General features: G+C 42.0%; 1 protein-coding gene across 4 annotated transcripts; it reads left to right on the forward strand.

Annotated features, from left to right (window-relative positions):
* The first annotated feature begins 54 nt into the window (after positions 1–54).
* On the forward strand, positions 55–21,174 carry RAB9A (RAB9A, member RAS oncogene family). 4 transcript variants are annotated; one of them, XM_011957834.1, is made up of 3 exons: positions 55–246; positions 14,817–14,905; positions 20,065–21,174. In XM_011957834.1, the coding sequence occupies exon 3, from the start codon at positions 20,091–20,093 to the stop codon at positions 20,694–20,696; it is 606 nt and encodes a 201-aa protein (XP_011813224.1). In that variant the 5' UTR covers positions 55–246; positions 14,817–14,905; positions 20,065–20,090; the 3' UTR covers positions 20,697–21,174. The 4 variants fall into 4 exon arrangements, with proteins under 4 accessions (XP_011813224.1, XP_011813226.1, XP_011813227.1 ...); XM_011957837.1 differs by having other exon boundaries at positions 92–883; XM_011957838.1 differs by having other exon boundaries at positions 119–246; positions 14,738–14,905.
* Positions 21,175–24,537: the final 3,363 nt, after the last annotated feature.

Consider the following 24,537-nt stretch of genomic DNA (forward strand, 5'->3'; position numbering starts at 1 on the left):
CCACGGCCGCGGGACCCCGCCTTCCAGGCCCCGCCTCTCGGGGCCCCGCCCTGCTTTTCCCCTCGCCCCGCCCCGGCCCGTCGCCATGTTGTTCCCTCCGCGCTGGACGGGAGCAGCTGGACCTGGAACCTGGCTGCGCTACCGCCGCTGCCTCCTGCTGTGCAGGTCCCCGACCCTCTCTCTGCCCTCATTGCACCCAGACGGGCCGGCCCAGAGCTCCCGGCTCGTCTTCCGTGTGGTCGCGAGGTGAGCTGGACTCGGGACTCCTTCGGGGTCGGGCGGAGCGCGCGGGTGTCGGGGTCTGAGGGGGCGGCTAGGGCCTCGGGCAGCTGGGGCGGGGTGCGGTGCGCGCGGGGCTAGCGCGGGTCACAAGGCCGCCCCGGGAGCGAGGACGGCTGGTTGTCTCCCTGCCTGCTGTCTGACGCAGGAGGAAAGACGGGTCCCCACACCTTTGGGGAGAGGGACACACGGAAACACACACACACACACACACACGGACGCACACAAACACTGGAGAGAGGGAGATACAAAAGCCCGGACACCCGTGCACATACACACGGAGAAATACACCCAGTCACCTGGGAACACACGTACACGCCAGCCTTTCCCCAACCACTCCGGGACGCACATCCACAGTCCCCAAACCAAATCCTACACCCGAGTAATTAATGTAGGGAAAACAAAGGCGCTCCCACGACTTGATTTTGGCGACCTCTGAAGTTCCACCTAAGCAGAACGTGTTTGCTCGATGTCTTATGACCACTTGGGTGAGGAATTCGGAAAGTAAAGCCAATCTTAGAGGCTGCAGGAGGTTTGGGGGCATTATCTGATTCAGGCGCTGGCTAACGTTTCACGATCGCGTTCCCTTTTTTCTTCCAACTTGGTAAGTAGAAAGGCAAGATGAGAAATTTACGTGCTGAACTCAATAGTTGGTGGACGTATTGCCTTTTTTTTTTTTTGGTAAGGGATGACACATCTCATGACTACAGTTCTTTTGAGGAATAACTTTTCTGCTAGTTTCCAAATCGGCACGTGACCACAGTCTTTTCATAGGATTTCAGCGTCCTGATAAAAATCAATGGGCAGAATTTGGTTGCTTTTTTAAAAATGTGTTTGTCCTTTGGTCTCTGGCACCATTGTAATGGAAAATCCCTGCATTGCCTGTACTCTCAGAAGCTGTCCAGTGGAGCAAAACTAGAGATAAAGAAACCTGGAACGATTCAGTTAGGAACTTTTAAGAAGCCAGCCTTTAGTTTTTCCTTTAGAAGATTATGCAGTTATGATTGCTTCTCTAGAACTTTAGTGTGTTATTTGGATTCCTAAATCTAAGACAATGCTGTGGAAGTCTGGTGCTTTTAGTGTTTTTGTGTCTGCTGTAGTAAATTCCTCGTTTATACTACAAAGTTTCTCTTTTGGAGACTTTTGGGATCTGGGCATATTTTTCATTTATTATTTGGAATGTTAGAGTAGATAGGCAGAAACTAAGTAGAACATCTATTGGCTTTGACTCCAAGCCGGGTTCTTAAGAGATAAGGGGAATAATACCTTAGTTCTATCACTTCTTTTCCAACCTCTCTCATCTCTTTTTGTTTCTATCTCAACCATTTCTTCTGTCTAGACTACAGTACTCTGGAGGCCTAAAGGTAAGATTTTTGAGTTCTCGAAATTATTTTTTTTTTTTAGCCTCCCCTCATTTCTGACCATTTATTGAGCACTCACTCTGGCGCGGTGAATATTCTGTGCGTGTAAATCCTGTATGTACATCATTTCATTTAATTTTCATAGCATTTCTTCAGTAAGAGCTCCATGTTACAGTTGAGGAATTTGGGGGGGCATAGGAAGGTTCAGTCTGTTTTCCAAGATGACCCAGGTTGTGATGGGGTGGAGCGGGGATTCAAAGCAGATCTGGGTAATTTTAGAGTAATAGTTCTCAACTGGAAGAGAGGACAATTTTGTCCTCCTAGGAGATATTTGGCAATGTTTGCAGGCATTTTTGGTTCACACCTGGGGGCAAGGGAGGTGCTGCTGACATCTAGTGGGTAGAGGCCAGAGATGCTGCTTAACATTCTTTTTTATTTTTATTTTTGTTATTTAATTTTTAATTTTTGCTGCTAAACATTCTATAACCTACAGGACACCCCCCCCCCCACAACAAAGAGCTGTCTAGCCCAAAATGTCAGTAGTGCCACGGTTGAGAAACCTTGCTTTTCAGCAGTCCGAGTAACCCCAGAGCTTACATTTCAACTGCTTTTGTAGTTTTTCAAATGCAATGTCATTTTCCTATTTGGGATACCTCATCATTTTAACAGTGAGCAGGGGAAAATTCTCTCTACTGAGAAGCATATTCACTGGAAAGATTAAAGAGTGAGTGGCTGGGCACGATGGCTCACGCCTGTAATCCCAGCACTTTGGGAGGCCGAGGTGGGTGGATCACGAGGTCAGGAGTTCGAGACCAGCCTGGCCAACATGGTGAAACCCCATTTCTACTAAAAATACAAAAATTAGCCAGGCGTGGTGGCGGATGCCTGTAATGCCACCTACTCAGGAGGCTGAATTCAGGAGAATCACTTGAACCCGGGAGGCAGAGATTGCAGTGAGCCAAGGTCACGCCACTGCACTCCAGCCTGGGTGACAGAGTGAGACTCCATCTCAAAAAAAAAAAAAAAAAAAAAGGGAGCAAATAATTTCTGGTAGCAGAATCTGTTTTTTGTTTTAAGGCAAAAATGACAAAAAGAACTTTAGAGCTATTCAGAGCCATTAAAGTGGACTTAGACAGTTTAGTTTCTGCATTATTTCAGTTGTCTGAGCAGCCTGCGGGACACTGATACAAAGGTGCTGATGAAAAGGGCAGTGGGGAGTCCTAACCTTCCTGAAACTTACAGTCCAATCACAGTCATAAGATTAGGTTCTGACATCATCCTAGAACAGAATTTATTGCCTGGGCTACTCAAGGACAGGGGCCAGGTGTTCATTTAAAAAAAAAAACAAAAAAACAAAAAAAACAGGCTGAGTGTGGTGGCTCATGCCTGTAATCTCAGTGCTTTGGGAGACCCACACAGGAGGATCACTTGAGCCCAGAAGTTTGAGCCCAGCCTGGGCAACATAGTAAGACCCCCGTCTCTACAAAAACTAAACTAAAAAAAAGTAGCCTACCTCAGTGTGGTGGTGCATGTCCCAGCTACTCTGGAGGCTGAGGCAGAAGGACGACTTGAGCCCTGGAGTTCAAGGCTGCAGTGAATCATGATCGCACCACTGCATTCCAGCCTGGGCGATAGAGTGAGACCTTGTCGCTAAAAAAAAAATAATAGTTAAAGAAAACAACTCCACACTTGGCACAGAAGTACCTGTGTCATGGTGTTTACTGTGGACAGACTTAGATGAAATGGGGAAAACTTGATGTGTTTGGTACAGTTTTGTACGGTTAACCACGTGTGAATATTTACAGGAATCCAATTGAGAAGCCATTCTTGTTGAGCATAAAATTCATCCTTAAGTTTCATCTCACCAGAGAAATAGTTATGCCTGCATTTTATCACTGGAATCAAGAAATAAATGATGAATTTTTTAATGACTTTGCCATAACTTTCTGGTGTTTTCCAGTCTTTTTTTTTCATTTTCATGCCTATCTAAGAGCAGACCTTTCAAAATATGTACTGCTTCATTCTGGTGGCAGAATTAGGTGAACTTTGGGAGGGAATGGTTGACTGGAGCAGTCAAAAAGGATCGCATCTCTTTTTAGGCATCACTGTGAGTGTTATTCATGCAATCAACATGGCATCTTTTTGTTGGTAGCTTGGTTTTTGACTCATGCCAATGCACAGCACGTTCTTTGCTGATGAATAGACTTCTCTGCCTCTTCAGGAGTTGTCTGCTATGGGGTAGGGAGGATGTTGAGTTACACACCTCAAAATGATTGCTAGTGCATACACACGGAATCTGACAAAAGTGACGTGTTTTATTCTGGGAAGGGTCGAGAGAAATTGGTGCCAGAGTTGTCTTGTTTGATCATTAATTGGCTTACTCCTCCGCCCAACTTAGGTCACCACATTTCCTTCTGGGTAAAATGAGACGGCTGTGCTTTATAATCTCTAGAAGATTATATGACACAAAGTAGAGGCAGCAGATTATTAGCTTCCAAGGAGTTCTGCCCAGGCAATGTGTTAGTTAAGCAGCAGGAGGAAGTAAGCCAAATGGAAGTGTGTGTGTGTTTGGGCAACGCATCTAACTTAAAAGCTGTATAGATAATAAACTCATCGGTCAAAACCAAGCGTAAGAGAATAGGATTTGTGACTAAGTAGGCCATCAACAGAGAACATTTATTAAGGACTTTTTTATAGAGGAGTGAGGGTGAACTCAAAAAATGTTTCAGGGAGTTTGGTGGAAAGCTATGATGCAATTGGAAGGCGAGGATGCCTGAGGGAGGAGACCTGGAGCCACCTAGGTGTGTAGGCAGAGGGGAGGGAGGTCGGAGGCGGTCCCAGGCCATGTTGCCAGAGAGCCCAGGAGTGCCAGGGCTAGTTAGATAACTTGGAGGAGAAATCTCTGTTTCTCAACATGACTCTTGATACTGAGCATGTTGTGAACCTGTGTGCTCTGGGTATTTCCACATTCTGGATTTTTCCAATCCTTTTGTTAATTTTTGACCGTGGTGAGTTCAGGCGTTGGAACACTGTTGTTTATTATGAGTACAGTGAGGATGACTAGATGTAAATGAATGTAAGTAAGGTAACAGCTAGATCTGCCTGAGGTGGAGAGAGACTGGGTGTGTATTGTGAAAAAAAAAAAAAATGGAGAAGTGAAACAGGCTGTCCCGGCTTCACATTCTGGCTGCATGGAAGCCAGCTCATTGCATTCTCCAGGAGTTCTCTGGGAGTCTGTGGACACAGACTCCACTTTTGTCTTAGGCCTGACTCGTACAAACGTATTCTGTTGTTTGACAGGGGATGGAGAAACACTATAGAACAACTGGACATATTCATTTCATTGCCACATTCTTTATTCAAGTGTGACAGAGAGCAAAGCAGTATAAAGGAGTTGAACTGACTACTGTATTTTAATTTCAAGTTCGTGTGAATTGGATTAGATTTTTGGGTACAGAAGCTAAGGTAATTTCCAAAAGGTCAGTGCCCATAAGACTGTCTGTGTTCTCAGCATTGGAAAAACCTGGGGAAAAAAAAGCCTTACAGACTTCTGTTTCTAGAACTTGCTGTGCAGAACTCTAACAGATAGGAGTGTTTATGCAGCTAGGTGACTGCCCTGGTCTGTGCAGTTTCACACCTGTGTATTTGATCAGATGTATATACCTGGAAATACATACATAATGTGGTTGGAAGTCAGATCAGAACTGCCTGAGGACTACCCATTGGTGAATGCAGAATGTTCTTTGGAATGAGTGCTAATATTCTTAAATAACATTTAAAAATGGTTGTTTGGGAGCAAACAGTTGCCACCCTCATAATCCACTTTAATTTGTGCCCAGTACTTGATTTTTATCACAGCAGTCCTGGAAAACTTAGCTTCATGAAGATATGATGTCATCGAAAGGAATGCAGCACAATCTAATTAACTCCCCTCCAGTGTGGTGCCCTACAAATGTCAAGTATCTGTGTTTCCCTCAGAATTTAAAATAGCCTGCCCTGCCCCTGTGAATTTGCCATGATGCTTTGGGGCACCTCAGCATGCAGTTTGGGAACCTTAGGATTAGAAGTTGGTATTATTGGCTCTAGTGTATGGACTACAAGGTTTAGCGGTAAGGAGAAAAGGCATCAAAGTCCCTTTTTAATTCTCCATCCCCCCTTCCAGTATCTGTAAGCTTTTCCCTTGGGCCCCTCATTTCCCCCAGAGCTTTGCAGTTTTGGGATGCTACCCTTTTAGTTGCTAAACTGAGGGGAGGGACACAGAGGAAAGAGACTGCAGTTCAGGTTTCCTGTGCAGATGGTCCCTCCAGCTCCACTTTCCTTTGTGCTTTCTCTCCATTGGGTGCAATACTTTAGGAAGTGGGTCTGCTAAGGTGGCACAAGGATGTGGGTCATGGAATCTACAGCCTTTCGGGGACCCCTTGAGCTTCCGGACCCGGCCTGTCTGGAGAAGTCTCAGGAAGTGCCCGTGTGCTGTTCAGTTCTTTTCCAGTTGTCTGGTGGGAATCAGCTTTCTCATTGTTGGCTGCTGCTTTCCGCATTAGGTTTCATTGTCTCTTCACTCTGTCACTCCCAGACCATTTGCTTTCCACTTTCTAAATTTTGTTGCTGTCTTGCATCTACAGTTGTTCTTTCTTGGTGTCCTTTTTGGATTTGTACCTTATGTAGACCTTTTCTGTCACTGGGTGGGAGTGAAGATAACACATACTTGACCTGCCCTATTTAATTAGACCTGGGGAAGTTTGTGGACTTGTTTATTGATCTATAAAACATGGATGATAGTGTCCAACTTGCAGGTGATTTTAAGGTGCTGTATGCCAGGTACCTAGTAGATATTCAGTTAATAGTGGCTGCTAATATAATTACAGCCATAGCATTTATTATTTGAGCAAGCAAGGCAATAGCAATAGGTAGTGCGAAAAGTGGACATATTTCATGTGTGGCTGAATGAAGTGCATAAGAGAAAAGGAGAAAGAGATTTTCAAAATGGAGAAAATAATTAGCTCAGTTTTAGATATGTTGAATTTGAACTACCATCGGGGTACCAGATGAACATATTATACAAGGGGTTGCAAATTCTTGTCTGGCCCAGACATGCAGAGGTAGACTTTAAGAGTCACTGATTTTTATAGCCCAGGGAGACACCATCTGGAAACAGGTAAGGGTTTCAGTCTCATGAAATAGCTTCATGAAGAGCTTGTCAGGAAAGGGAGCTGTCTATGTTTTAGAAAGCTAGGGGACCAAGGAGGAGAGAAAGCAGAACCTATTATCTGAGTGGTTTTATGGACAATTAGGAAACATTTTCAAGAGGATTACTGCCAGGCTGTTTGGACCTGATAGAGGCAGTAATGGGTGGTGACTCCTGGCTCAGACTTGAAGGTCTCCCCTGTGCCTCTGGCTAGTTGTGTGATCCTGTGTAAGAAAGACACTTTCCCAGTTAGGCCTCTGTTTCCTTATTTGTTTTTAGAAAACACTTGAGGCCAGGCACGGTGGGTTACACCTGTAATCCTAGCACTTTGGGAGGCCAAGGAGGGAGGCTTGCTTGAGCCCAGGAGTTCCAAGACCAGCCTGGGCAAGATGGTTAGACCTTGTCATTACAAAAAATAAAAAAAAAAAATTAGCCAGTCTTGGCCAAGGTCTGTGCCTATAGTCCCAGCTACTCTGGAGCCTGAAGTGGGGGGATCACTTGAGCCTGGGAGTTTGAGGCTGTAGTGAGCTATGATCATGCCCCTGCACTCCAGCATGGGTGGTAGAGAGAGACTCTGTCTTTTAAAAAAAGAAAAAAGACTTGGGTACCCTTCCAAGATTTTAGTTCATGCACATCCAGACGGATCACTACACCTGAGAGAATTCACTGTCTACTAGCTGGGCCTCAGGTGGAATTGCTGGTCGAACTTGCAGGTGTTTTCTAGAAACATACACAATAAAGTCCTGAGAGAATAACTTTTCCCTGTATTCACCTTAGGGTTGTATGTGCCGTAGGGCATTCAGATGAGGACTGAGAAAAAGCCATTGGATTGGCCATTAGGAGGTCTTTGGTGACTTTTGCTGACAATCAGGGGAAACGATGGAGTGGGAGCCCTGGTGTCCTATAAGCTGAGCAGAGAGTTAATCAGGTTTGCAGGCAGATTGAGAAATGGGTAGTGATGGGCAGAGTGAGGCTGGGTTTGGAAAGCTTTTTGTGAGAAAAGTCAGTTTCAACACTTCGATAGGGCAGACCTGGGGGATCACTGACAAAGTGACAGTTACATTGGATAAACTGAACTTGATGAAGAGCTGCCTGTAGTGTTGAGCTGGTGACAACTTCCCTGCAGAATGGTATTTGGGAGCCTCTAGTCTAGTTGAGTCCTATATACCAGACATAGCTGCCCCTTTTTAAATGTATCTTCTTAGGAAATCCTCACTCCTTGTAATTAACTTCTCTAACAGTCGAGAAGTTTCCTTTTGCTGTGGCTCCATGCCTTGTGGAGCCCCTCAGTGAGTTTGTATAGTTCTATAACCCCTGGCTTTCTCTGCTGTAAATTAAAGACATTTGGTTTCTTATCTAACTGGAAGGGAGGCCTCAGAACCAGTGTTTCTTTAGGTGATAGCAGAATGTTGCAGATCATTTTTGATTTGTGTTTTGCTGCTTTAATATATTTTTCTGACGTATATGTTCAAATTCATTCCTTTCATAAATTGTTTTTCTTCCTGAAATAGCTACCTTTAATTCCCCATGTTCTCATGTTGTGACTTTTATTTATGTCTTTGCATTTTAATTCTGTCTTCCAAAGTGCACTCTTTTCTTTATTGTCAAAAAGTATTGTAAGTGCCTTTTACAGGTAAGTGCCTTATCGCAGGTAGATTTATGCTTGGTTCTTAAAACCTAAGCAAAACAAAAAATCAAAATATTATCCTCACTTCTCAGGACTAGCAGTTTCCCACGAGTAAAGGCAGTTCACTGAACTATCACAGTTTATGGTCAAAGTGTAATATTCATAAAAGTCTCATGGGTGAGGGAGAGAAAGAGGAAATACTGCTAAAGACAAAAAGTCTTGAAGGGTGTTAAGAGCTACAGAAATGGATCACACATAACATACAAATGATGCAGGCATGTAGCAATCATTTCTTGGTGTCCAAACTCCTTTAAGATCTGATGAAACCTTTTTTGTTCTTTCCAGAAAAAAAGCACAAGCACACAAACCTCCACCAATGCTCTGATCCTTATTTCACATGTGATTTTAGGGAGTGTATATTCCCCCTGAAGCTCATTTCATGGACTCCCAATTAACCACACTCTAGGCCTGCACTGTCCAGCACAGTTCCCACTAGCCTCATGTAGCAATTTAAACTAGTTAAAATTAAATGAAAAGTTCAGTTCTTCAGTTAGACCAGCTACTTTCCAGTGCTCAATAGCCACATGTGGTTAGTGGCTACCATATTGGGCAGTGCAGATTATAGAACATTGTCATCATTGCAGAAGGCTCTGTTGGATCCTGCTGCACTATAGTTTCCTGATGGTTTAAGATTTAGTTCCTTAACTAAGACTTTTTCTTTTTTTTTTGCCCTTCTCACTTCCTCCCTTCCCACTACCCCCACCACTGTTAGTGATTAGTTAGCATACCTACAGAGGTGCCTTGTTTTAAGAAAAAAGTTAACATATTTCTTAAAAGTTAAATTAGCTGATTCAGCTTCAAAAAAAGTTACTTAATTGAAATAAATTCTTTCAATAGGGGAGGTGCTCTGACATAGTGATAGTATGGTTTGATAATACAGTTTTTCTCCTCTAGCTGCCTCCTGTTCTTGAGGTAATGCTCAGTGATGAACTAGATAGGACTAGATAATTTATTTCACCTTGGCAGGTCTTGCCTCCAAGTTGGCCTATTCCTATGGTATTTCCTTTTCTTTCTTTTGCTTCTTCCTGCACACTAAATATGGTATTTTCTTATAGTATTTTTCTTACTTCTTTATTTTTTTTTGGTAACTTCTTGCTGTAGAACTGGTACCCATTAGATGTAATGACTTTCCTTGACTTGTTTCTTGTTCATAAATTTCTGTAAGACAATCAGGAAGTTTTTAGAAACAGTGGAACCAATTAGACTGTTAAGTGAGATACGCCTAAATTAAGCTATGAGGAAATAAATACAGCTCCAGCAAAAATAATTAAGCTATGAGGAAATAAATACAGCTCCAGCAAAAATAATTTTCAGATTATCCATATTTTTGTTTCCCTGGTTTTCTTTGAACCTCACTTTCTCAAGCTATGAAGTGAAGTGAAGTGATACGTACACCTCTAAGTAGGACATTCAGGGTGAATCCAAAGGAACTTGTGAATTTGACCAAAAAAAAAAAAAAAAAAAATCTGTTCCTAAATTTAAACCAGGAGTGATAAATTCAATTTAAGTTTTTGGAGGGGTTACAGAATATGTGTTTTAAAATTCAAGTTTTGAGAAGGCGGTTTACAAATGATGCCTGCTCTCCCTTTGGCAGTTTATTAAGGAATGTAGTTGGTTTTCAGCATTTGCCAGCTCCCTGTCGCAGTCAGGGAACTTAAAGTGGGATTCTCATTGGCATTGCAAGTAAGAATCAATTTTTTTGTTCCTTCCCACACATTTTAATAGACTTCAAAAATAGAATGCGGGGAGAACTGAGAGAGAAACAAAGAATTTTAAGTACAGAAAGCACAAATAGAATAATAATAGAATAACAAGAATAAAAGAGGAAGTAATACACTCTTCGTTCTCAATTTAGCATTTATTTGCACCTCACCAAATGTAGAGCATTGTATGAGAAGTGGCAGAACAAAAAAGGGACAAGTGAATAGATGCAATTAGGTGTTGTGTGTCCCTCCCAGGGAGTTGACATTGTAATTAGGAAACAAGACAGAAGGTGATTAGAACATAAGTAAATGAGAGTTGTAAAGAGGTGGAAATGATGATGAGAGGGAAGAAAAGAGAAAGATTAGGTTGCTAGGGCGGCCCTGGCTTCCTACATGAGGTGATCTGGACTGAGCCTCTGATGACTAAGATGGTCATAGCCATCGAAGTAGGGAGGGGCCTCGCAGGCCAAGGTAACAGCCCGAGCAAAGATATGGACAGAAAATGCCAGTGATAGGTGTGGCGATGGTGAGTAGTAGGGATATAATTGGTGCAGGCTTGTAACTGATGTTGGATAGCTCTTTGAATGCCATGCTCAAAAATCTTGTATAATAAAAATAATAAATAAATTGAATTTAGTTATCTGTAGGAATGGAGACAATTAGATCCAGGACCAATAAAAAAAAGTCTAACTTCAATCACATACACAGTCATATTAGAGATTTATATTCTTTTTTTTTTTTTTTTTTGGAGATAGAGTCTCATTCTGTCACCCAGGCTGGAGTGCAATGGCACAATCTCGGTTCACTGCAACCTCCGCCTTTCCAGCAATCCTCTTGCCTCAGCCTCCCAGGTAGCTGGAACTACAAATACGTACCATCACACCTGGCTAATTTGTGTATTTTTTGTAGAGATGGGGTTTCACCATATTGCCCAGGCTGGTTCCTGATCTCTTGGGCTCAAGTGATCTGCCTATCTCTGTCTCCCGAAGTGCTGGGATTACAGGCATGAGCTACCGTGCCTGGCCAGCAGATTATATTCTTGATGCTTGGACCTTGAGGCTTTCGAGTCTTCCCCTTGGTTTATTGTAGTGTATGGCTTTGGAAGCCAGCAAGGAGTTGGAGGAGGCTAGAGAAAAGGGTACTACTGAATAACTGTTCATGAACAATAGATAATATAAAAGTACATAATAGAAAAGTTGGGAAAATAGTGTTAAGGAAAGGGTTAATATAAAATGTTCTTTTGTCTTTTGACTTTTGCGGTATCTGCTGGCAATGTGGTTCATTTTTTTTCCTGCCAGTGACCTGCTTATCCAACTTTACATTCGGATTAGTGTATGACACATACAGTATATATTGGTACCAGCACGTGGTATGGGAATCCGAAAGTAGTGTCTGTTGTACATGTAAATGATTTATTTAAAGGGATGCTGCTGAAGGGACAAGGAGAACATTTGTAGCTCTAGTTGTGTAAATCTAATTCTAGGGTCATATTTTTAATTCTCAGGAGATTTGCATATGTATTTTCACATACAGTAATTTTTTTTTTTTTTTTTTCAAGGCAGGGTCTCGCTCTGTCACCCAGGCTGGAGTGCAGTGGTGTGATCACAACTCACTGCAGCCTTGACCTCTCCCAAGCTCAGGTGATCTTCCTACCTCAGCCTTCCGAGTAGCTGGGACTACAGGCATGCGCCACCACGTCCAGCTAATTTTTGTATTTTTTGTAGAGATGAAGTTTCACCATGTAGCCCAGGCTGGTCTCAAACTCCTGAGTTCAAGTGGTCTGCCTGCCTTGGCCTCCCATAGTGTTGGGTTTACAGGTGTCAGCCACAGCGCCTGGCCGAATTCACCCTTTTAAAGTATACAATTCATTGGTGTTTATAGTATATTCACAGAGTTGTACAACCATCACTACCATCTAATTCCAGAATGTTTTTATTACCCCTCTCCAAAAAAAACCCCATACCAATTAGCAGTCACTCCTCCTTTACCTGCCACCGCCCCCGCCCCATCCCTTGGCAGCCATGAATCTACTGTCTCCATATCTGCCTATTCTGAACATTTTATGTAAATGGAATCATACAGTAGGTAGGCTTTTGTTCTGACTTCCTTCACTTAGCACAATGTTTTTGAGGTTTGTCTACATTACAGCATTGCATGGATGTATGCCACATTTTATTTATCCATTCATCAATTGATGAACATTTTCTTTCTTTTTAGGGGAAGGTGGTTTGATAATAGTATGGGTATGCACTTTTTTGCTGCAATCTAAAACATTGACAACTCAAAAATGTATGGACATTTCTGTAATTGTATAGTACATATCCATGTAATGTGAGTTTTTTAAGAGAGCGTGTTTCATTTTTACTAGACATAGTAGGCATGTCAGTTACAGAATTCCTTATGGTAAATGGTGGAGGCACACACAGGGTGGTTAGGAGTGTCGAGGGAAGGGGGTTCAGTTGGAGATGTCCAGTAGGTGTTCGGGAGGAGATGAGGTCTAGCTGCATCCGCACAGGTGACTAGGAGTTAGACAGGTAAAGGGCCAGGGATTTGAACGTGAACAAGGTAAAGTATGAAGTCATATAGTAAATATCTTACTGGAGGATCAAGTGTGAGGTACAACCACCTCAATTTTCAGTCGTAAGCCTAGCTGACACTGTTAGTAGTGGAGAGGGATCGTAGTGGCATCCATCCCAGCTTGTCCAAGGCCTTCCTCCCCACCTCACCCACAGCCCTTCTCCCACTGCATCCAGTTAGCTTTCTGGACTCCTTATCTGACCAGGTCACCCACTGCTGAAGCTATTTCAGAGACTCCCCATCATTCCTAGAGTACAGGCAGAAATCCTTCCCGTGGCTTCTACTCCCCTCCCTGCTCCTGGGCCTCTTCCTTCAGTCCCGTCTTTGTAGCATACTCTTCACTCTCCAGCCTCCAGGTGCTCGGGCCTACCTTGAATTCTCCCAGTTCATGCCAGAGCCAGGCTTCTTTGGCATGGATTGGTCCCACTTTCTGGTTCCTGCTCCCTCCTCTTTTCTCATAGTTTTCTCTCGTTCTTGCTGAGCTTAATCTGTGGTCAAACCTACTTCCCCTGGGTCAAATCCCCTCCAGCGGAATCAGACTTTGGCAAGGGCTGTGTTCTCCTGGCAGCACATGGCTAAAATGATCATGGAGACATTGCTTTGGAAACATCACACTAGAAACTGATGTACAGTCTCTCATTAACACAGCATAACACAGCCTAGTTTCCCTCCAATGTTGGAAGTCACCTCTTTTTCCTTAACTGCAGCTCAGCAAGTGAAATAGTTGGCTTGTGTTACAGGATCATGTTTGCATGTAAATTAAGTCCCCCAGGTGGCTGAACTCTCGTGGACTCAGGCAGCTCCGTAAGATAGTGGCACGGGGAACCTGAGTCTGATTGAGAGCGCCCCAGGTTTACACATTGTGCATCTCACTCACTGAGGGAGATGGTGGGCAGAATCCCTTGCACTATTTTAAGTTGTTCTTTGATTTTTGGCAGAGTGTGAATAGTTGTACTTTATACCATATACCTCTCATTTTGTGAGGTACAGTTGTGACTTAAATGCATTTGTGTGTGGATGTCACCTTCACCCAACTACAAGCTCCACAAACTTGGGACTGTATGTGTGGCTTGTATCTTCAGGGTCTGGCTCATAGCAGGCACTCACTAAATACTTATTGAAAAATTGCTTTCCCAATCATTCTCCCAAATGGTAAGCTTCTGCAAAATTTGACTCATTTCATGTAAAACATGTTTTAAACTACTTGAACTGTAATAAAGCATAGACACATGTGCTTTATGCTACATGTCAGTAAGATTGGAGATTACTAGTTCTGTCAGGTCAGCCTTGTTCTTGAGCAGATTTTGAAATAAAGCAAGTGGTTGAAAGATTCTTACCATTTGCAATTGCTTATCTTCATTCTACCTGCAGCAACAACAGTAGAACCTCAGAAACAGATGCATAGGCAGTTGGGATTGACGTAGCCTAGTGGGTTAAGTGCCTGGGCTTTAGAGTCAGTTGGCCATGTTCATATCTTACCCCTGCCTTTTACTAGGTGTGTGACCTTGAGCATGCATGTAACCTCTCTGAGTCAGTATCCTCATGTGTAATAGGTACTAAGAGACTTGTGAGGAATAAACACAGTGTTGTAGCTTGCATAACATACTGGGCTCAATGCTACTAGCTGCTATTGTTGTTTCATCTTCAACCCCAAATGTCAGGATTTTGAAGCGTCTCATTTTATTATTAATTGTATTTTATAAATTAAGGACTGCTATATGTAAGTCCCACAAAAATGCCCTTTGCTTTTAAAAGTGGTGGGTGGGGAGGGTGGTTGAAACCTTTGGTTCAAACCAATAGAGGGCTAGTACTTTAGCACAGTTCCACATAGTGATCACTGGGAGACCTTGACATTGAATTTGAACTCTAGGACTAGGATCCTTCAGCTTCCTAGTGTAGGCCTATATCGTCCTCTAATTTGTTCTGCCTGTTGCCCTTACTGAAGGTTGATGTAAGACATGACCATGAAAAGAACCTGTCTGTAAAACTGCCAGTGAAGACTTACTCATGTATTCATTTCACAGACACTCTTGCACTCCTGTAATGAGCCTGGCACTGTGATGAAACACTTTTCCTCTGTTGTTTGAGTGCATCTTCTCAACAACCCTAGGAGGTAGGTACTGCTGTCACTGTTGTTCCCATGAGGATTCAGGATGTTAAATAGTTCGCCCATGGGGCTGTGCTCATGGCATTTGGCGCCAGGAACAAGTTCTCTTTTCTGACAGTGTGCTTGGATTTGCACAGAAACAAGAGCGTTTTCATTTTTGCCTTGGCTGCCTGGAAGCTGGGCTCCCTTGAGCCTTAGCCTGACCTTTCCTGTATCATGTTGGTGCCCCTTCCTTACATGGCCCTTTTCTGTCTTCCCTTTTGTGTTATCTTCATTTTATTCTCTGGAATATGACTCATTCTTAGCCACCCAAAATTTGGGCAGGTTTTAAAGAATGAATGAAATATTATACATTTTCTCTTGATATAATTTCATATCTGTGTCTGAATGTGAAACTTAGAAAACAAGATGGATAGATGAAAAACTTCTTGAAAAACGTAATGATTAAAGTAGAATATTTGATTGTAGGACTTTTTTGGACTGAGAAAGGTTATGGACAGTATTCAGGTTTTTCTTTTAAGTTAAGAATCTGGCTGCTAATAGAAGTCAGATACTGTACTTTAACATTTTAATTCTTCATTTTACTCTCAAAATTATGAAAACATACAGTGTTAAGGTGAGCTTTCTAATTCTTTTCTTTGTAGATAATGATGCTTGAACAATTAAATTCAGGTAACATTTATGACCTATATGTAATGTGCTTTTCTTATATAGATTTCTTTTTTTTTTTTCTTTTGTTTTAAGATAGAGTCTAGCTGTGTCACCCAGGCTAGAGTGCAGTGGCGCAATCTCGGCTCACTGCAACCTCTGCCTCTCGGGTTCAAGCAATTCTCATGCCTCAGCCTTCTGAGTAGCTGGGATTCCAGGCATGTGCTACGACGCCTGGCTAATTTTTGTATTTTTAGTAGAGATGAAGTCTCACCATGTTGGCCAGGCTGGTCTCAAACTCCTGACCTCAAGTGATCTGCCCGCCTCAGCCTCCCAAAGTGCTGGGATTACAGGCATGAGCCACTGCGCCTGGCCCCTTATTCAGATTTCTTTATAGAATTTAGCAGAATTACTAATGTTTTAACCTTGGCGAAAACTGTTTGTCTTTGGACAGTCATTTTAAACTGTGAAGTATAAGAGACTTCACATTACCTTTTTAGGCAAATTTTGAAAATAACATGGTAGGATCCCTTTATTTATTTAACTTAAAGAAATTTCAAAAGATTTTACTGTTTTTAAAGAAAAAATATATTTTTAATGTCTGTAAGCTGATTGTGGTTATATTATGTGTAGATCGGATGAAACTGGCTTTTGTTAGATGTCATTGGTAAATAAGATGGTGTGTACAATTATTTATATCACCATGTGTGTTTTTATACAACTCTACAGTTAGAATCAGAGAGATATTCATGTAGAAATTATTTTGGCAAATGCAAATATATTCCCAAATGGAAATATATGGTAGGCCTCAAACTGTAGATGGGAAATGTAAAAAATTGTACCCTATACTCTGTTTCCTGATGGGTCTGGCATACCCCAAATTCATTTGGTCAGAATGAGACAAACTAGGAAGTCCCACATTATTATGAAAAAAGAAAAGAACTATCAAAGTGTCTTGATAAAATTATAAATTAACCACTTTCAAGGAATTTCTAAAACTTAATTTACTAGATATATGCAACCAGTAGTCTGGGTGGGGCTTGTTAGATTGCACGATCTGGTTTGTAATGTGATATAAAGATGCTAAAAATTCAGTGATGTACGGTAAAACTTTGTGTCTGATAAGGCAGTTAGATCAGTAGAGACTTATTAAAATATTGGAATAAATTATGTCTGTTGTACTGTCATAACACAACACGGAAATTGTGTGAAAGGAGAAACACTGGATGAGAGTTGCTGGGGCAGGGTTCCCAGTGGAGGCGATGACCATGCTGAGCAGTTCTAAAGGCACAGTGGTTCGTTGGGCAGTCACCAGCAAGGAGCAGCATATGCCAGGGAGGAGGCAAGAGAGTGTAGGGTGTGCTAAGCGGGTGGAATTGAATTTCAGTTCCGTGTGATGGTGCATTCAGAATGACTGAAGCAGAGGCTGTGAGGGGGGAGGTGGCTAGAGTGAGGCTGGCCAAGAGCAGGGGCCAGGTGTCTCGCCTTCTCTGGGAAACAACCCGCTGAAGAATTCTGAGGAGACATTAGATAGACGGTTCCCCTATGCCAAAATACTTGGTTTGCTTTTATGGTTTTCAGTCTTTTCTCTTTAAGTTGAAGTTGTTGAAGCAAAGATGCCAAAGAATTAAAGCAGCCAGTTTAGCACATTGTTACCTATGTCAGGAAAGTAAGGGGCTTGGGACTGTTTCAGTTTCCTCTTTAACATTAATTTAGTCTGGATATTGAGTAGAGCAATACATTTGAAATAGAAAAAGTCTCTCAAAAGCTGTGCACCTTAACTGCCACACACTTGTGTTGGACAGTTTAAATTGTATAAATATTAATTATAGTAGTAATTACTGTAGTATTAATTTGTTTTGTTTTTTTGAGATGGAGTCTTGCTTTGTCACCTAGGCTGGAGTGCAGTAGTGCGATCTCAGCTCACGGCAACCTCTGCCACCCAGGTTCAAGGGATTATCTTGCCTCAGCCTCCCGAGTACCTGGGACTACAGGCACTCGCCACCACGTCCTGCTAATTTTTTTTTTTTTTTTTTTTTTTGTATTTTTAGTAGAGACAGGGTTTCACGATGTTGGCCAGGCTGGTCTCGAACTCCTGACCTCAAGTGACCTGCCCGCCTCGGCCTCCCAAAGTGCTGGGATTACAGGTGTGAGCCACTCTGCCTGGCCTGTAGTAGTAATTTGAAAGAACCAGTAAGAGGTAGGGACTAAGGTATGTCCCATAATTTTTTAATAATATTTTCCCATTCATTTAATTTCTCATTATACAAGCTGCTACAAGGTTTTTATCAGAACAGTGGAGCGTGTAGTTAGAAATGCAGAACTCCTACATGTTACAGAAGTGTTCAGTTATACTGTAGTTGCTCACATTGCATATAACCAGGAGACAGCCAGATAATGTTTTCTGCAGTGATTTTACAAATTCATCCTGGTCAATATAACAATTATTATTCATGTCTTTATTGCCTTCCCATTGAGGGATTCATAATACCTACTTTCCTATTAAGGTTATTGACCAAATTTGTTCTAGATCTGTGCTCTCCAATACAGCAATTGGCTCATTAAATGTGGCTATTTCGTTAAAATGCAGTTTTTCACTTCCATCAGCCACATGTCAGGTGTTCAACAGTCACATGCAGCTAAGTGGCTGCTATATTGGACATTTCCATTGTTGCATCAAATTCTGTTGTACGGTGCTTCTCTAGTATTTTCTTATATACATTTTAGTATACTTAAAAACCATTTAATACTAAAGTACAGATTAAATGATATAGTCTGATTTGAAATAACTGGGGAGAAGGGAGAGTTGGAGGGGTTATGGAGGAAACAAGATTTGCCATAAGTTGATAATTGGTGAAGCTGGGTTTAGAGTTCATGGGAGCTCATTGTATTATACTCATTATATAGACATTTTGTATATGTTTTAAATTTTCCACAATAAAAATGTAAACAGAAGGATTAACCAGGAACTGTGCTCCCACCAGTACCTAGAAGTAGCTGTCTGTCAACAGGCCTCTGAAATCTCACCCCCCACAGGCTGGCTCTTGTAGTGTAGTAAAGGTTTTAATCCTGCCACAGGACTTCTAAAGAACATATATAGTACCACATTTTCATTTAAGATTTATTTTTTTTTTTATTTTTTATTTTTTTTGAGACGGAGTCTCACTCTGTCGCCCAGGCTGGAGTGCAGTGGCCGGATCTCAGCTCACTGCAAGCTCCGCCTCCCGGGTTTACGTCATTCTCCTGCCTCAGCCTCCCGAGTAGCTGGGACTACAGGCGCCCGCCACCTCGCCCGGCTAGTTTTTTGTATTTTTTTTTTTTTTTTTTTTTAGTAGAGACGGGGTTTCACCGGGTTAGCCAGGATGGTCTCGATCTCCTGACCTCGTGATCCACCTGTCTCGGCCTCCCAAAGTGCTGGGATTACAGGCTTGAGCCACCGCACCTGGCAAGATTTATTTCATTCCTCCTCAAAACACACAAGTAGCAGCACAGTCTCATGTTCCTTAAGTGTTTGAACTGCCCAAGTGAATCTTGTGGGTAGAATGTGCTAGATTATATTAAAGTAAAAATTCCATTGCTGCTGACATTAATTTGAACAAATTAAAAAGTGTTTTTAATGAAGAGAATAAAGTACATTTACTCAGTGGTTACTTTATATTTTATTTCACAGCAGGATAAGTCAGCTTCTGTCTCTGGCTTTCCTGGTTAACAGCACCTGTGTCTGAAGAGAGACAGGGAAGGGGTTGTAGGAAGTAGTAGAGAAAGTCCCTGGTACGAGAGAGGCCATCAGTGACCACCACAACTGTGCACTGAAGGGCTGTTTGAAGTTGTTAAGAGAAACATGTGGGCCGGGCACGGTGGCTCACGCCTGTAGTCCCAGCACTTTGGGAGGCCAAGACAGGTGGATTGCTTGGGTAGAGGAGTTTGAAGCCAGCCTAGGTAACATGGTTGAGACCCTGTCTCTACAAAAAATAGAAAAATTAGCAAGGCATGGTGGTGTGCACCTGTGGTTCCAGCTACTTGGGAGGCTGAGGTGGGAGGATTGCCTGAGCCTGGGAGCTCAAGGCTGCAGTAAGCCAAGATGGTCCCACTGCATTCCAACCTGAGTGACAGCGAGATCCCGTCTCAAAAAACAAAACAGAACAAAAAACTATGCGAACTTTGGTCTCCTACCCATCTCTAACAAATGGTGGTGGGGCTTACTATGAACAGAGAGGGGCTTATCATAGAGTAACGGTTCAGAGCAAGGGCTTTGGGGTCAGACTTGAGCTTGAGTGCCAGCTTCACAGTCAACTGTGACTGGAGAAAGGGGAAGAGTGAGCCCTTCCCAGTTGTTCCAGAGAATAATGGTAGAATAGTAGCCTGCACATGGCTAAGTGCTCAGTAAACAAGAAGTCTTATTATTAGGTATTCCCTGGGGCTCTATGTTTTATTTCAGTTAAATGCTGATATTCATAGAATCATGTAGAAGAATGTGTAGGTATAAAGGAATGTAATGGTGCCTTTTTATTTTACAGGGTTCTTGAAGCTCTTGAGATTAACAATGGCAGGAAAATCATCACTTTTTAAAGTAATTCTCCTTGGAGATGGTGGAGTTGGGAAGAGTTCACTTATGAACAGATATGTAACTAATAAGTTTGATACCCAGCTCTTCCATACAATAGGTGTGGAATTTTTAAATAAAGATTTGGAAGTGGATGGACATTTTGTTACCATGCAGATTTGGGACACGGCAGGTCAGGAGCGATTCCGAAGCCTGAGGACGCCATTTTACAGGGGTTCTGACTGCTGCCTGCTTACTTTTAGTGTTGATGATTCACAAAGCTTCCAGAACTTAAGTAACTGGAAGAAAGAATTCATATATTATGCAGATGTGAAAGAGCCTGAGAGCTTTCCTTTTGTGATTCTGGGTAACAAGATTGACATAAGCGAACGGCAGGTGTCTACAGAAGAAGCCCAGGCTTGGTGCAGGGATAACGGCGACTATCCTTACTTTGAAACAAGTGCAAAAGATGCCACAAATGTGGCAGCAGCCTTTGAGGAAGCCGTTCGAAGAGTTCTTGCTACCGAGGATAGGTCAGATCACTTGATTCAGACAGACACAGTCAATCTTCACCGAAAGCCCAAGCCTAGCTCATCTTGCTGTTGATTGTTAGATTGTTGATGCATTCTAACCAACTCACACATATACACAAAATCAACATGGGGATGGAGAAGAGAATTAGCGTTTGCAGCAGTGTATCATCTACTAATAAAATTAAACTAATGTATGTTGCTGCTTCATTAGTTGGTGGGAGAAGGGACACATCCAATCATGGAGGAATATATTTACTCAATAATGGCACCTTACATTTATAAATTGTAACGGTTGTCTAATAACGTTTCTTTAATTTAAATATGTAAGTTGCAGAGCTAATAAATGAGATGACCAAGACATTAATTATAATTAAAATAAGAAACTTGACTATTCTAGAAGTTAAACTTGGATTTTTTTCCTGGGAAAATGGAGAACTACTTTTTATATGTGTATGTTTTTATGCAATTAGCATTGTATTCTTGGTTCAGGGAAATAATTTCCTAAAGCAATAATGTTAGATATTAAAGATTAAAATCTAATGTATTTGCAATGCATCGTTAATTCATTCTCTTCAAAATGACTTAACCATTCCTGTTTTCATTCTACCTATTAGAATTACTCTCACTAGTAATTACTCATCATTTGTGTGTCATTCATGCACCCCCATCCCCATAGATCATGTCCCACAGTCTCAGGCAGAGGGCAGGCCCCCAGTGGTACAAGAGTTGCTTCATACAGTCTATAATACATCCAGCTAAATTCAAGCTGTCTACGAATGGAAAACCTTTCCATAGATAGAGTTTAGTTTTAAGAAAAAGGCTAACTACTGAACTTGGAGAACAGACAAATGTGCATTTGATAACTGATGTAATAATTACAATGTACTGTGTGGAAGATACAAAATTACAATTCGATTAATGGACTAAATATTTTTGTTACTTTCTTCACCCTTGGGGAAAGTCTCTTAGTTGAAGTTAAAACATTCCTTTATAACACAAGACACAAGCTAACTTTATCACTCTCAGAAGAAATACTAAGGATTGTACTTTGTGAGAGGGTAAATGACATCTTTATTGGGCAATGTATTTACTTGGTGTCTTCTCTATCACTGAACATTTAGTGATTTGCTCAAGGAGATTTTTTTGTTACAAAAAGATTTGTTGCAGTGATCAGACTCGATAAAGCAAATTGTGCTCTTTTGTGGATGAAGTTCATATGCTGCGTGGTTGGTGACTATCTGATTCCATGGAGGCTAACCAAAGCCTAGACTGAGTGTGGATGAGACCCTCAACTGGGGAGTGATGGGGTTATCAAAGGACATGCTGGGTGAGGGGAGCTGGCTGTCATGTAGGGAGTGAACCAGTGCCCCCCGCCAGAGATACAGTTCAGTTTTAAGAAAAAAGGCAAGGCCGGGCGTGGTGGCTCACGCCTGTAATCCCAACACTTTGGGAGGCCGAGGCAGGCGGATCATGAGGTCAAGAGGTTGACACCATCCTGGACAACATGGTGAAACCCTCTCTCTACTAAAAATACAAAAATTAGTTGGGCATCATGCCTGTAGTCCCAGCTACTCGGAAGGCTGAGGCAGGAGAATCGCTTGAACCCGGGAGGCGGAAGTTGCAGTGAGCTGAGATTGCACCACTGCACTCTCGCCTGGTGACAGTGAGACTCCAGCTCAAAAAAAAAAGCAAACTACTGAACTTGGAGAACAGACAAACGTGCATTTGATAACTGATGTAACAATTACAATGTGCCAATTGGAAGATAGAAAATTACAATTCATTAATGGACTAAATGTTTTTGTTATTTTTCACTCTTGGGGAAAGTTTCCTAGTTGAAGTTAAAACATTCCTACTATTACTTGTCTTGGAAGAAAACCTTTTTATATTTCTGTACAAGCTTTTCGTTTTAATATTATGACACTACCATGTAAGTTCTCACACATTATCCGTGTCTTGTAGAGTAGTAAAGTGTTAAGTAGAAAAACACGCCAGTGTGGTACCCAGTGAAAGGTGGTGTCTGGAGAGTCAGGGGTTTCTGGAACTCTGGACTGTCAACCAGGAAGTGTTGAAGTGACTGAAAAATTAAAGAGCATGGGTAAGAGCATGGGCAAAGCAGATTGAGACGATCTGTGTCCATGCCAGAGGAAGCATCCTAGGAAGTTTCCGGCTATAGCAAGAGGACAAAACTTGGTATACATTTTATCTAGATCACTTTTGGAGCACTTAAGCAGATAACCAACTTTGTGCTAACATACATGGGCTCAGGAGAGCCTGATTTTTAAGACTGACTTCATCCCATTGCTCTTGTGTTCCAGAACCTTCAAGGGACATCACTTACCAGATTCAAGCTTTGCCAGCTTAGCTTTCCTCATGATCAACTCCTATCTATCAGCTGTCAGTTCTACCCACGTGCCCAAGTGCTCTTTACACCTTCATGCCTGCAATGCTTTCCTGTGCAGCCTACCTTGGAGGTCCCCCTCAATGCTCCACTTCCCTTCCAGCTCCTTTAAAGACTCAGTCACACATGAAATTTGGCATTTAACTTTAGTAATATACTCACAAGTGTGTTAATAGTTCTTACCTCACCTTCACCAGCCTGGAGAAAAGGCTATTTTCAGGGTACCACTGTTGTGCAGCTGAGCCAAGTCTTCCCGCTCTCAATCACCCTGCTGCTCTTGGTTGGCCTGCATCACAGCCCTCTGGATGATATGCTCATTGAGGGTGGGGCCAACTATATACAACAAAATACTCGTTTGCTGAAATTACTCCTAGATTTCTAGATGAGTATGTAAATTTTTCTGCTCCCAAAGCTCTGGCATCTAGTTTGAGTCAATCTGAGCTCTGTAACAGGTGAAGACATCATATTAGTTTGCAGACTATCAATAGGAGAGATAGGATGAAAGCAGCACTTTAAAAATGGATATTAAACTACCACAATCTTGAAAAAACATTTTTATTTAAGAAATCAAATAGGGCAAAAATGATGCAATTTCACACAAGGATACAAGACAAAGCTTAGAATTACTTGCTCAAAAGTTACTCAGAATGGAACAAAATTGTTCAAGTGCTCCGAATTAGCATAGGCTGTATTACTTGCTTTCCAATGGACATTTACTATTTTACAGTAAGATCTACTTATCATAGGAACAAAGAGAAAATTCCCAGCCCCCTCTGGTGTGTAACTTAAAAGGCTGAGTACAAATGTTAATGTAATCCAAACTTTTCTTTGACAACAATACTAAAAATTGTATTACAACTTTTTATGAGTAGCAACAGTTTACTGTCTGAAGGAAAGGAAATGTAAGAATATAAAGTGACAGAAGCAACACACTTCACTGTGGCCTGCAACTGCTCCCAGCCTCCTATTTTATAAACATGATTCGGGTTCTCACATTATAGCAGGATCACTATTCCTAGCCTCTGGCAGAAGCAGACATGTGACACTTAGCACTGCACAAGTGTTTCTTTGGCTTCTTGAGTAGTGCTGTGTATACTGCCTATACATTTTTATAACATCTCTAAATGTATAACATCAATGTATGTGCTATCACATTTCACTCTCAACTGCAGAATATTTTAATTTTAAATTTATCTACCAAATCTTGACTATGACATTTATTTTTGGGTTGTTACATTAAGATCAACCTATCTGGGCCAGGCACGGTGGTTCACACCTGTAATCCCAGCACTTTGGGAGGCTGAGGCAGGAGAATTGCTTGAAGTCAGGAGGCAGAGGTTACAGTGAAACAACTGCCACTGCACTCCAACCTGGACGACAGAGCGAAACTCCATCTCAAAAAAAAAAAAAAAAAGATCAACCTATCTGAATCAGGCAAGTCAAAAGCTTATTCCTGGCCAGGCACGGTGGCTCACGCCTGTAATCCTAGCACTTTGGGAGGCCGAGGCGGGTG

This window comes from Colobus angolensis, unplaced genomic scaffold (assembly GCF_000951035.1).
Source record: "Colobus angolensis palliatus isolate OR3802 unplaced genomic scaffold, Cang.pa_1.0 Scaffold450, whole genome shotgun sequence".
Lineage (NCBI taxonomy): Eukaryota > Metazoa > Chordata > Mammalia > Primates > Cercopithecidae > Colobus > Colobus angolensis.

Coding starts and splice junctions, on each gene's coding strand:
- RAB9A (XM_011957834.1), top strand. CDS start 20,091: ATGGCAGGAAAATCATCACTTTTTAAAGTAATTCTCCTTGGAGATGGT.